General features: G+C 43.0%; 1 protein-coding gene across 8 annotated transcripts in view; it reads left to right on the top strand.

The window, feature by feature from the left end:
- FRMD4A (FERM domain containing 4A) overlaps window positions 1-12,225 on the top strand; it is a 523,694-nt gene extending 511,469 nt beyond the window's left edge. For 6 of the 8 annotated variants that reach the window (XM_075599524.1, XM_075599522.1, XM_075599521.1 and 3 more), the window contains exons 22-23: window positions 5,132-5,228; window positions 9,095-12,225. In XM_075599524.1, the coding sequence (XP_075455639.1) occupies window positions 5,132-5,228; window positions 9,095-9,197 (200 nt within the window). In that variant the 3' untranslated portion in view covers window positions 9,198-12,225. Of the gene's footprint in view, window positions 1-5,131; window positions 5,229-7,607; window positions 7,680-9,094 lie in introns of all 8 variants that reach the window. The other 2 variants (XM_075599523.1, XM_075599519.1) reach the window with 1 other exon arrangement.
- Window positions 12,226-13,542: the final 1,317 nt, after the last annotated feature.

Here is a 13,542-nt window from a genome sequence, read left to right as displayed (position 1 = left end):
CCTAAGTGGGTGGTCTGCTGCTTCCATGGTGGTTAACTTGAGGACATTGTTCTGAGTTGAGATGAAGTACACACACTATACAGTACATTGTACGGCCCAGGGGTGCTGAAGAGCATTCTGCAAAGCATGTTAACCATTATTTCTCAGCCAAACCTCCGCTCTCCTTTATTTTTCCCCCCTCTAGAAATTCATTGACTATATAATTTACTATAAAAAAAGGGTGCAACCACAGTTATCCTTTTGCTCTCTCCGCACGGGATTGCAGATCCTGTGGCACTGAAGGAGTTGCGTTATAATGGGTAAACATGCAATTACATGTAAATTTAATGGGTAAAAATGGAATTACAGATCCATGTTTTACTGGAAGTTACAGCTTGTTTTCTTATTCTGTTTAACCATTTAGCTGCCAGAGGAGCTAGCGACTCATTGCAGCCCCCCATGGCGACAAAAGGTTAATAACAAAATAAATGAATGGTCCTTAAAAAAACATTGTCCGTTGATATAACCAAGTTATCTTATTGCAGAAGACTGCTTATAAATATGACCCCTCATTATTTAATGGTGAATTAAGTAGTGATGCTTTATGGACAGAAACACCACTGCTAGTAGAACAACACAACACATTTCAGGTTAGAGAAAAGAACAGAAGTGTTTTTATTTGACCCCCTTTGTAGCTAAAGCCCTCTCCCGCCTTAAACCTTTCTCACTTGACTGCCCCACACCTCTGGAATGCCCTTCCCCTCGATACCCGACTAGCACCCTCTCTATCCACCTTTAAGGCCCACCTTAAGACCCACTTGCTTAAAGAAGCATATGAATAGCACCGTAAATATTACTAGACACATGATACATAAAACTTGGCCCCCTGCAGAAGCACTGTTACTTTTATGTCTGAAGCACTTATTCCCATTACCTGTTATGTATATTATTTGTTATTTATATGATTACCCCGTGTATTACTATTGAGAAGCGCTATGTACATTAATGGCGCTATATAAATAAAGACATAAAATACAATTTCAAATGCACAGCTCAGAAAGTGCCTTTCACCTGCAAAGATGTAGAGTAAGAGGACATTTCCTGTGAGGAAATTAGGCTGAATAAAATGTTTCCTTGGGAAAACCATGCAGGATACGTGTAAAGCCAGACATGTAGGTCAGGATCTTTAATTAACGGAATGAATTATAGTGGAGATAATAATCTGATTGGAATTTCCAGGCCAGCTCATGCATCAGAAACTTAGCAAAGCGCAGAGTCCCGGAGAGGAAGCGGACTCTCTAAATCATCCAGTTTGCAAGAGTTTAGACAAGCAACTGAAACCTGATAATGGGTGGGGATGGAGTCTGGATAAAAATGTTAAAGTTTCAGAGAGTGACTAACACTTTTAGTGCACTCCAAACCATTATGAAAATATATACAGTGTTTACTATGATAAAGTCAGTATTTGTAAAGGTGACCCCTAGTACTCGCGCTAATATGTATATCTTTATATAGCGCCATCCATGTGCATAGCGCTTTTACAGCAGTGATACGCGTGCAATAATATAACATATAATGGGATTAAGCGCAGAAGACAGGTTTAAGGTGGGAGAGGGCTTTAGATACAAAGGGGTAGAAAGAAGACATCCTTCAGCAGAACCCAAGTGTTGGGCATGTGTATAATGAGAAATTGGGGCTGAGATATAAGGAAGGGCAGCAGAGTGTAAAGCCTTAAAAATGAGGAGGAGAATTTTTGTAAGTGATGCGGTTTAATAGGAAGCCAGGAGAGGGATTTCAGCAGGAGAGACACAGACAGATTTAGGAGAGAGTAAAGTGATTATAGCAGCAGCGTTTTGGAATATGTTGTAGGAGAGGCATGAAGGCCATATAGTAGAAGGTTACAATAGTCAAGACGGGAGAGAATGAGGGCCTGTGTTAGAGTTTTAGCAGAAGGCCGAGGGAGGAGTCAAATGTTACAACTAGGCATAGTGCTTGTGATATTGGGTGTATGATAGTACATAGCATGATATAGCGGAGAGATATTCAGAGCAGTGGCGTAGCTAGCCATGTGCGGGCCCCCGGGCAAAAAACATTCAGGGCCCCTTTATGTGTCTCTCTCCTCTCTCTCTCCTCTCTCTCTCCTCTCTCCTCTCTCCTCCCGGTCTCTCTATTTGCTCTCTCGCTCTCTCTCTTTGCTCGCGCTCTCTCTCTCTTTGCTCGCTCTCTCTCTCTCTTTGCTCGCTCTCTCTCTCTCTTTGCTCGCTCTCTCTCTCTCTCTTTGCTCTCTCTCTCTCTGCTCTCTCTCTCTCTCTCTGCTCGCTCTTTGCTCTTTGCTCTCTCTCTCTCTTTGCTCGCTCTTTGCTCGCTCTCTCTCTCTCTTTGCTCTCTCTCTCTCTCTTTGCTCGCTCTTTGCTCTCTCCCTCATGTCTTTCTTTTCCCTCTAATGTATTTCTCTCTTGTACGTCATTTTCTCTCTTCTTTTCTGTCTTCTTCCCTTTCATGTCTGTGTTTACCCCTGTGATTTAACCCTTCCCTTCCCTCTCACCTTTCCCAGCCTGTCTCTCAGGCTGCAGCTCCAGTCCCACGCTGCACTACTTGAGGCCCCGCCCCCTGACCCAGGCCTCGCCCACCTACGGAGGAAGGAATTCCCCCTCTATCCTCCCTACAGCATCTCAGACCCCGCCCCCTGACCCAGGCCCCACCCACCTGCAGAGGAAGGGATTTCCCTCTGTGCTTCCTTCCTGCATCTCAGGCCCCGCCCCCTGACCCAGGCCCCGCCCACTTGCAGAGGAAGGGATTTCCCTCTGTGCTTCCTTCCTGCATCTCAGGCCCCGCCCCCTGACCCAGGCCCCGCCCACCTGCAGAGATAGGGATTTCTCTCTGTGCTTCCTTCCTGCATCTCAGGCCCCGCCCCCTGACCCAGGCCCCGCCCACCTGCAGAGAGGGATTTCTCTCTGTGCTTCCTTCCTGCATCTCAGGCCCCGCCCCCTGACCCAGGCCCCGCCCACCTGCAGAGGAAGGGATTTCCCTCTGTGCTTCCTTCCTGCATCTCAGGCCTGCAATGTGCCGCCGATAGGGGGGAGAAGGGGCCCCCCCAAGAGTGGGCGACCCGGGTTATAGCTACGCCCCTAATTCAGAGATTTTGGTCTGTACAGCAGGTGTAAAGTCAGGGGTTGAAAAGTACATTTGTGGGTCATCCGCATAGAGGTGATATTTGAACCCAACAGGTGTGATGAGGTCACCGGGAGAGAGAGTGGGTTAAGAGAAGAGGTCCTATACTTTGGCATTTAAGGCCTTGCCCCCGCTGCCTACTGCAGCGGCCGCTGCACGGACGAGTACCCTCCCCTCAATGGCGCTGGGCCCGCTGCGAGGGGGGGCTGCAGCGCTGAGGCGAGAGCTGCTCCTGCTCTCAATAGAAGTGAGAGCAGGACTCGCGTCGAGCGATACGGCACGCCCCCCGGCGGTTCAGCCAATGAGGGCGAACCTGCCGGTGATGTCATGGCCGCGCCCCCTCCCTCCCCCCGGTCTCTCTTCCTGCAGTGAGCTGCAGACCGGGAATCAGCTGCATGCGCCGCCAATCTCGCGGGCGCGCGTTGCAGCGGAGATACCAGGGCCATAGCCTAATGCTGCAAATTGTTATATTGTTTTGAGTACCAATGTTCACCCTTATCCTGGTTATTATTTTAATGATTTTAGTATTCAAAAGTCAATGTTAATTTGCAAGGTAATTGCACCAAAACAGAGAATTATAATTTAAGCATCTTTTACAAATACTGACTTTACTATGATAAACAGTGTATTTGTTTGTTTGTTTGTTTATAGTGCTCTAAATGTGAAGGGATTACCTTTTCTTTTCTCTGCTCTGTGTGTTCTGCAATATTCCTTAATCCCTAAATAGCACTCAACAACATTTTAGGAGAAATTGGTGTCCTAAAATATTAATGCAGCCCGTTTGAGCGACGTATTTTCTTCTCCTGTTAGTTGCTTTGTATAGAAAAGGTCATTTTAAATCCAGGGCTTGAAAAAAAATTCAGATTTTCATAAGTTATTTGCACTTTTAACCCAGACTTTGCTATAAAAGCTGTGATTTCCAGTCTGTGAAATCATTTGTTGGAATAGGCAGGAGACTTGAAATAATGTAAATATACCACGTACTTAATAGGTTCAAATTGGTGCCTCCAATAAAATGATACATGTTAAAAATGGTTCATTTTTAGATCCACTTGACACACTCCTTAACTGCTTCAGTGCTGGAGGCTCCTGCGGTTGATCATGCCTTCAGTCTTTTGGTTAAGTTTCTAACAGTAAGGGTACGAGATACACAGGTTCCTATTGAGCATGCTGTGACACTGCCACCAAGTTCTGGAGAAAGGTTCAGCTCCATCTACATCCATGCTGTGACCACACTATACAGAGTGACCAGGGTTGCCACCACTCCCGGTTTGACCCGGAGACTACGTGTTTCAGGCAATTACATCCGGGCTACGGGGTGAATCTCCGGGTGGCTCTGGCATCCTCCAGCATCTCCCCCCTGCAAATTCCGTCAACACGGCTGCGCGACGTCAAATGGCGCCACATTGCTATGACAGTGGGATGCTACGTGACGCCCGTTGTCATGGCAACGTGACGTCACGTAGCGTCCCGTTGTCACGGCAATGCTGCGCCATTTGACGTCCCGCAGCCACGCCGACGGGTTTGCAGGGGGGTGATGCCGGAGAATGCCAGGAGACATCACCGCCAAAGGTAAGAGAAATAAATATAAAAAAATATTATCTCTGGGTTAGCCTTCAATAGAAGGTGGCAACCCTGAGAGTCACGTATACCCCTACCGTAACCCGTTGCCAGTCAGAGGGGCCAGCAACTTATTGCAACGAACGCGGATTGCTTCTAAGGGCAGAGAAAGATGAAACGATGCATTTTAACATCAGAGTCCTTTAGGCAATCCCTGCTGACTGGCACAGCGTTCATCTCTTGTTAAGCGCTCCATTTTGGAGGGGCAGTCTTGGGCTGGTTATTGGGATGAGGCAATCTGGAGCATGGAGGATTGTGTTGCGGGAATGGAATGTCTTAGTCACAGCTTCTCCACTTTCATGTAATGGCATTGTTTGAATTATTTGACCCCTTTCTGACATGTTGCTTGTTTGTACCACAGCTGCCTTACCTCATGGTCAGAGGAGTTCAACGCCTTGCAGTGATACCACAGCCACCCCCCCAAGCAGCCCTCACCACATCCTAACCTGGCAGACTGGGTAAGTCCTTGGGCTCTGGGGAGGACGGCATTCCATGCACAACTGACTGCTCACACATCAAAAGAATCTCTGAAGTGTTCAATACCAAAGTATAATTATGTCTGGCAGAAGATGACATCACTGGGTGTTCAAAATGACCTCTATGTTTTTAAGGTTCACTGGAATGTAGAATGGAATTTTTAACACAGGTAGTTTTGACCACAGGTTGATTGTTCTTTTGTGGTGATGTCAGCTAATAACATTGGCCCTAACATGAAACCTCCAGAGATCCACGCTCCATAAAATAAGGAATTGCTCATTCACACCTGTTTGAGTTTGAGGACAGTGGTATTATGTGTAGGGAAGTAGGTACACATGGCGTGATGTTCGCACAAAGAGAACATTGGTGGAATTATGCTAGACAAGAGTGAGCCCAGTTCAAGATGGTACATCTCCTGAGAATCACGGAGATAGTGGAAAAACGTTTGCTATAGATTTGTATGGTCATGCATAGAAACTATCCACCCATTTCCTTCTGATGTCCACCCTATAAAGTACATATTGTTTGTGATCCATATACAGGCATACCCCGCTTTAAGGACACTCACTTTAAGTACACTCGCGAGTAAGTACATATCGCCCAATAGGCAAACAGCAGCTCGCGCATGCGCCAGTCAGCACGTCCTGAACAGCAATACCAGCTCCCTACCTGTACTGAAGCTGTGCTCAAGCGGGGAAAGTATAGGGCCTGTTACAAATGCGATATTTACATCAGTTATGCACGTATATGACGATTGCAGTACAGAACATGCATCGATAAGTGGGAAAAAGGTAGTGCTTCACTTTAAGTACATTTTCGCTTTATATACATGCTCCGGTCCCATTGTGTACGTTAATGTGGGGTATGCCTGTACTAGGATATGGTGTTTGCAAAAAAATAGAAATGATTGTATTATCTTGTTCTTCGTCTTTGTCTTCTGCATGTGCACATGTTATCTCCTTCTTGGCATCTACATGTACATGATCTTGTAAAGATAGAAAATATTTGCGTGTATCTACTGTACAAATCCCTAAATACCACCCGTGTTTAAAATGCAGGTATTCAGATGCTGCAAGGGAGCATGTAAATGTACATTGATGAAATCACTTTTTAGTTTCAATGGTTCCTTATAACCAGCAGTCACCCTAAAGCTTCAGACTGCTGAACAGTAGAGTTTTTTGTTTGTTTTACCCACTCAAATGTAGTGGTTTTCCCCTTTTGGGCATGTGGGGCTTACACTTCTCCTCCATTATGAAGCTGGTAGTACAGTACAAGCCAGACACACATTGATTTTGGAAGGTAGTGAAAAGTGACTCCTACGCCCTGTATCGTGGAGTGTTTTTAAGATAAAATTTGTCACAACTGTACCCAAACTAATAAACACAATCCCAGCAAGCTCAGGACCCCAAAACCCACCACATTGTATGTATGTATGTATGTATGTATGAAGGAGTGCTACTGAGCGTGGCCAAATTTATATATTTGGCCACGCTCAGTAGCACTCCTTTTGACATTATATATACGTGGATATTTTAAGCAGGTCCTCACACTACTTATGTAAATTCTCATTTACCTCTGCTGGAGGGAGAATAACCTCAGTGAGTCTGTACTGCACAGGAACATGACAAAAACCTTGCTACTTAAAAAGTGGGGAGGAGGGGCCACTAACCTCCAAACAACTGATGCCAAAAAAAATCAAACTAATAAACACAATCCCAGCAAGCTCAGAACCCCAAAACCCATGTTTTTATTAATGTTCCTGCGCAGTACAGACCCACTGAGGTTATTCTGTCTCCAGCAGAGGTAAATGAGAATTTGCATACAGTAGGTAGTGTTAGGACCTGCTTACTGGTCATGCCTTGATGTGGCTGCAGGTTTATAACGCTTTGGCCAAAGGATTTAACTAAATGACCCTTATTCAAGAGCATATATAAGTATTTCACTGTGATTTGTGTCACATTGGATGTAGCATTGGGCTTTTCTGTCTTTTTGTTGTGCACAACTGTACCCACACTGATTGCACCTCACACCTCTTGCACAGGCATCATAACTCATTTTCTTATTCACACCATTATCCTGCAAACACACATTCAGCATCAGAAGTGGTTTAGGTATGTACTCCACCTGTAGGAAAACTATGCATGTCACTGTAATTCAAACCAGCTCTTCTTTTGTGACTGGATGTTCTTTCCACGAAAAACAATATGTTTGCAGGACTTACATTTTCTGTATTACTAACTCCTTTTGTCTTAAATCCTGCACTATTGATTTTCCTTTCCGAGCTATACTAACGTGTCGCTAAATGATGTCTGCCTCACTCCTTGTCTCTACTCTCTCTTCCTCTGCTGTCCTGTGTTCAGAGAAGCAACGGAAAACTCGCCCACTATGGATGGGTCTGAGTCTCCAAGTCACCAAAGTACTGATGAATAGAGGTACTGTATATTGATAATAACACAGCCCACATGGTCAAGTCTTTTTGCACATGAAAAGGGGGCCAGTTAAAATGCTGTAGTGCACATTCTACACCACAATGAGTTGTCCTGTGTATTGTAACTCTCGTCTTGTACATTGTTAAAGACTTTTCATGTGTTCCATGAGGTTCCTCTCTGCTGCAGTTTGCTGAGAAACCCACTGTATTTTCTTAATGTGCTTAATTTTGTTTTGAAAACTTGAGCTTAATGAATGAACAGCCTTTTTTTTTTTTTTACGATTCCAACTTGGATTTCGTCATTCTGAGCTGGTATCTTGGTCTCCTGATGGAAACTGATTAATTATTTGCATTACACTGTAAATATTGCCCTGTGGCACAACAACACATTTTAAGTAGGTTTTACAATGACGTTATCTTAGAAATATAATTGTGGTCTTCTTTGCCAAAAATTGTGTGCCAACATTTCTACATCGATGGAGACATTGGAGTCCTACAGAGGCCAAAACAAACAGAAGCTACTTGGCTGCAGCAATCACTAAAATCAGTAACACTGATCTTGGTACAAATATGGGATCCTTTATACATTAATGTTGTAATATAGCACACCTTCTCTGTGAGAGGGGCCCGCAACACGTTTTCCACTGCGTCTCTCACAGCAATGGGGTTAACTAGAACAGGGGTGTGCAAACTTTTGGCACTGCGCCCCCTTGCCAGCACTCCTCCCGTGTTCGCACCCCCCTCTTACCTTCCTAGAGCGACAAATGACGCAGCGGGGTCATGTGATGTCACATCACCCCGCTGCGGCATGACGCCGCATTGCTATGGCAACGCACGTGTGACATCACGCTGCATGACCCCGCGGCGTCATGTGATGCCACGTTGACATGAAGACGTGCCAGACGCCGTCTGAATCGCGGTAAGTTGATGTTACAGAGGCCTCACGCGATCCCCTGGCATTTAATTTTAATGCCTTAGGGAAGAGTGCAGGACTTCTACAACTGCCCGCGCCCCTCCCCCCCCCCCCCCCCCCCACCCAGAAAAATCTTGCGCCCCCCAGTTTGCGCACCCATGAACTAGAATGTTCCTTACTGCTATGAGATATCCTCTTATTTCAATATCAGAACCTTTATGATCTATTTCATGCATGGAAACGTCTGGCTGGACACATCCTTGTGTTCGTATCTTTGATCTAAGAATAATCGTTTGTCTCTCATATAAGATCCATAGAAATCAGAGTGATTCAGCTTCACCTTGATATTCCTTAAGATTGTGTGCATGAAGCTCCCTCTTATCACACAAGAGAGGGGGTATTCCGGATCATATTAACATGTTGCAATGGATCATTAGTGTTACCTTGATTCCATCCCAAGTTATTTCATGCTGCTGACAAAAAAAAATCTCTCTTCCCTTTTCTAGGAGCTACAATGATAGCTGCTACCTAGATTCTGCCCTGTATCCAGAATTAGCTGATGTACAGTGGTATGGACAAGAAAAAGCCAAGCCCGGAACTCTCGTGTGAAACCATGACCACAACAATGCCATTTGGAGATCACCTCACTGCCTCTCATTTGCCTTACCCAGATGCACTAACATCCCACACCAGCTTCAGCTACAAGCACTTTTCATTTTGAAACATGCAAGTGAGAAAACCCAGAGCAAGCCCTGGACACGGTGCATTACACAACCAGTATTGGAGATCAGCAATGCCGTTGACGATCACGTGCTCCGAAAAAAACCATTTACATCGAGAAACTGTGACGGACTCTGATTCATCTTCAGCTGGAATCATTTTGTGCTCATTTTGGGGAATAAACGCATCACTGCTTAATCACCATTAATATCATTGTACGGCGAGTGAAAATAGTACAGCATCAAATATCCGAAGATTTAGACCAACAGAGCTCTAGTAAAATTGACTCGTTTTTTTTTTTATTTTCTTCTCTTTTGGGGAACTGATATTTTACGATTTCTGACGTCCAAGTTTTTGTTTTGTTTAGTCATAACAAAAACTTGACATGTTGGGGATGTACCAGAATTGCTGTCAGTTTTATTCTAACCAAAGATAAAAACAAAACAGGAGGATTGCAAGATTTTTGTCTGCTATGTAAAACCTTTAACAGGCCATTTTCAAAGCTACTGTTTGTAAGTACTAGATGTGCGATTATGTAGTTACAATTAGTACTATTGGTGAATAGGTTAAGTACACAACACCGTGTAATGATTTCTTGGGGCTTGGCTGGTTATTTTAACATTGTAAATGAATTTTCCTGGATGAAGTCAGGTCTAAAATCTTTCCCCCCAACCCCCCCAAAAAAAGGAGCTTGTATCTCCTCCGTGACCAGAGCGCTTTATAAGCCTCCAATACATATAACTGTTCTACTTCTGGTAAACAATAGTGATTTTCATTAAAAAATAAAATAAAAACTGAAGTACATTTTATTTTTATTTGCAAAACATTCAACGAGGAATCTGGGCATGAAAACGACCATTTAGTGAACCACTTACAAGATTTCACTTTTATAGCACTTGTGACACCAAGGGCTTGTACTGAATATTAAATGCTGCCGGTCTTCATGCTGGCTTAGCATCATTCGAAGTGCAGTGGTTCTGGGTTTGAAGTACCACTACTTCTACCCTAGTACCACTGTTTTTATATATACACATTCATTGGTTATATAAGACTCGTTCATTTCTGTTCTTAGGGTATTAACTTTGTACAAGCATGAGTTTAAAAGGGGGTAAAACTCCATGTCCAACCAGTCTACAATGTCTTTAAATCAAGCTCAATGCCACTTCTTATTGAAAGCACTTCGACCCCTGGATTTAATTAGATATGTAGCCCAATACAAACTAGCAATCATACATTGTGTAGGTAAAGACATGCAGACGTAAGGGGAGGTCTTCACTTCATCAGCCATGTTATAAATACTGGTAAAACCTGGCAGTGACAGGAGCCCAGATTCTCCATAAACTACCTGAGCATAGTGTACAGGTTAAAGAGAGAAACAGTCTGTCCAATGGTCAGAAAACAAAGCGTGTTCTCACAAGGGAATCCAATTCTGCTAATCTCAATGGGAAACATATTCTCCCTCAACAGGTTGTAACGCAGTGTTCCTTCCATGCAACTTGCCATCGGGGGGCATTCTTCATGAGTTGGGAACCCGGAGTACATGGCATTAGGACTTCTAGGGATTCTGTAATAAGATCCCCTAATACAGAGATGGCTCCAAGAGCTTCTAAGGTGTCAACATTAAATGTGTTCAAATACTTCAATCAATTGCCACTGTTTGTAAGATATAGCCTCCAAATGATAACGGTGTATGTGAATATACACCTGTACTAGTGCAGTAGTAATTATGCTGGGTTTGCAGAGATATCACTGAGGTTTTTTTTTAACTGTATTAAAAAAAAAAAATCTAGAATAAATCGTATTGTCATGTACATTTTTATATACATTAAAATTTTTTACATGTCCTAGTACGCTGATGTATATTGAGAAACATTGGATAGGCACCTCTAGCACTGAAAGGGGTTAAAAGTGGAAAACCACCACGCTAGAAAAGAAATAACAAATTGGGCCAAAATAAAATCGGGATTCCGTGAGCTGCCTCTGATTTGTGATGAGATATAGTGTGATGGGGGATATATATATATATATATATATATATATAAAATCAAGATAACGCAATCTGCTTCATAACGTTGAATGAAACTTGGGACCATATGCACCAGCAGCAAATCTACAATACTTGTTTTTTTTTTGGTCCTTACGTTTTGATGTTGATTTCTTGGGAGCAAAAGTTAATACTAATTTAAATATGGAGGATTGTGCTGACGGAAGGGGAAACCATACAGTCGCCTTCACTCTCTCCTCCAGTAACAATTCCCCAAATCTCTCAATGGCAAAATAAATGGGGACAACGCACCTTGATGCATTGACACAAAGTCCATCGTCAAGAAATGACCGTCAGAGTGATGTAATTTCTGGAGCACTGCTTCAGTTTGCGACACGTGATACATACGTCCCAAAGTGCGCTGAGATTCATTACTAGTGCCTGTGACATCTGCTTCTTATTCCACTGCACAAACCTCCTTTTCTTCATCATGTTGTGTTTTACAAAGCAGCACCAATTAATTGAAGAGGTATGTGTATAGGTATATAGATATATATTTACATACATACACACACAGAAGGTGGTATGATGAACTGCAAGGCTTCAACGCCTTTCTGATATCTATATCTATTTATCGATAGATAGATATCTATATATCTATATCACAGTCTTCCTGACACGGAAAATCCAGAATTGCTGATCTGTTGCTGGGGAGAAAATAAGGATATTTCAGATGACTAACATTCGATTTCATTTTGTGATGCTTTTTTACACGTGCATTGTTTTTCAGATTTGCTCTTCTGGTTGTGTTTGGAGGGCTTTGCTGCCATAGAAAAGGATATATTCAGTTAGCTTCAATGGTGATCATCACTTTAGATACAACTTTATTTTAGTGCAGAACATTTTTGAAAGTCCTTTACTGGTTGGCTGTAATTTTTTTTTGAATACTAAATGATCATCTTCACTGCAATGAATTCCCTATCCCTAGAGGAGATGTTAATTAGAAAAGAAAGTCTGAAAAAGCTACCATCAGATCACAGAAAAACATATAAATGATACTAATGGATACACACTAGGTATCTACTACATTGGCCAAATGATTCTGTAAGATTCTGGTCCAGTTCAGAGTTTTGCAGAAATATATAGGGTTTTTTGTTTTTTTACAACTGGAAGTGAATTGAAAGGCCATGTTGTGATGGGACCAAGTTGGTAACAGTGATTCTGTGATCCATTGCGTTTTCTGCATGTTACGAAATACCCCTTCACTGCCGGAGAGGCTTGTATGGGAAGGAGCCGAGGGGCTGGTCCGAATTATATCAACCATGAAATAACGTTGGCATTGGCGAATAAAATCAGTACCATGTGGCCCCTGTAATATGCTGTGAAGCTGCTTCTGAGACAGAGAAGACGCTGAATTCCATTTCCAATTAGTGAGAAGCAGCATCACGGCTTCTTGAATAGGCCGCTGTGGCCGGTCAGAGATGAGGAAGAACGCCATGGCTAAATTAGGAAGCTGACCACGACATTGACCAACAAGGAAGGACGCCCATATCTTTTATACATGGGCTGATCTGCAGACCTGTCCATATGAAATATAATCTCACTGTACACACATTTTACTTTGTAGCTTTCTAATGAGGTGGGAGACCTTTATACGGGAATCACAGCTTCATTTTGCATTTAAGACAGGAGTGGGTCCGTCTGGAGAACACCGACCGGCATGACGTAAAACAGGTTTTACTGTTCAGATAAATGAACTCTTAACTAAATTGTTGAAACATTATCGTTGTGTGGGACTGGTTTGTAAATGTAAACCAGTGAAGAATTGTAGTCGCCGCATAACTTCCAGAAAAGTTATATCCTTTGCAAGTTGTTCTGTTTATGGGACCAGCATGTTCCTAATACACTGATGTTCCTGATCTTTCTAGATTGCAAATCCTTTGCCATCAATGGAAGAGAGCTTCCAATCCTGAAAGATGGTACGTCTTCAGGTGTATGTAAGGTATATGTTCATGATGATCCAACAATAGGTAGCACAACCGACAGAGTATTAAAAAAATCTTAATTTTTTTTTAGAATTAACATTTCTAATGAAAACATTTTTTCATGATGTTGTTTGTGTTGGCAATATAATGTGCAGGTCCGTTTGGTGAGGCATTAAGGGCAATATTACCAATAATGACTGAAGTTAGTCTTATGAACAATAGGATGGGATAAAAATGACAGACTGTTATAGTACTTTCTATCCTG

The sequence above is a fragment of the Ascaphus truei genome, chromosome 5 (assembly GCF_040206685.1).
Source record: "Ascaphus truei isolate aAscTru1 chromosome 5, aAscTru1.hap1, whole genome shotgun sequence".
NCBI lineage: Eukaryota > Metazoa > Chordata > Amphibia > Anura > Ascaphidae > Ascaphus > Ascaphus truei.
This window is presented reverse-complemented; position numbering and strand designations above follow the sequence as displayed.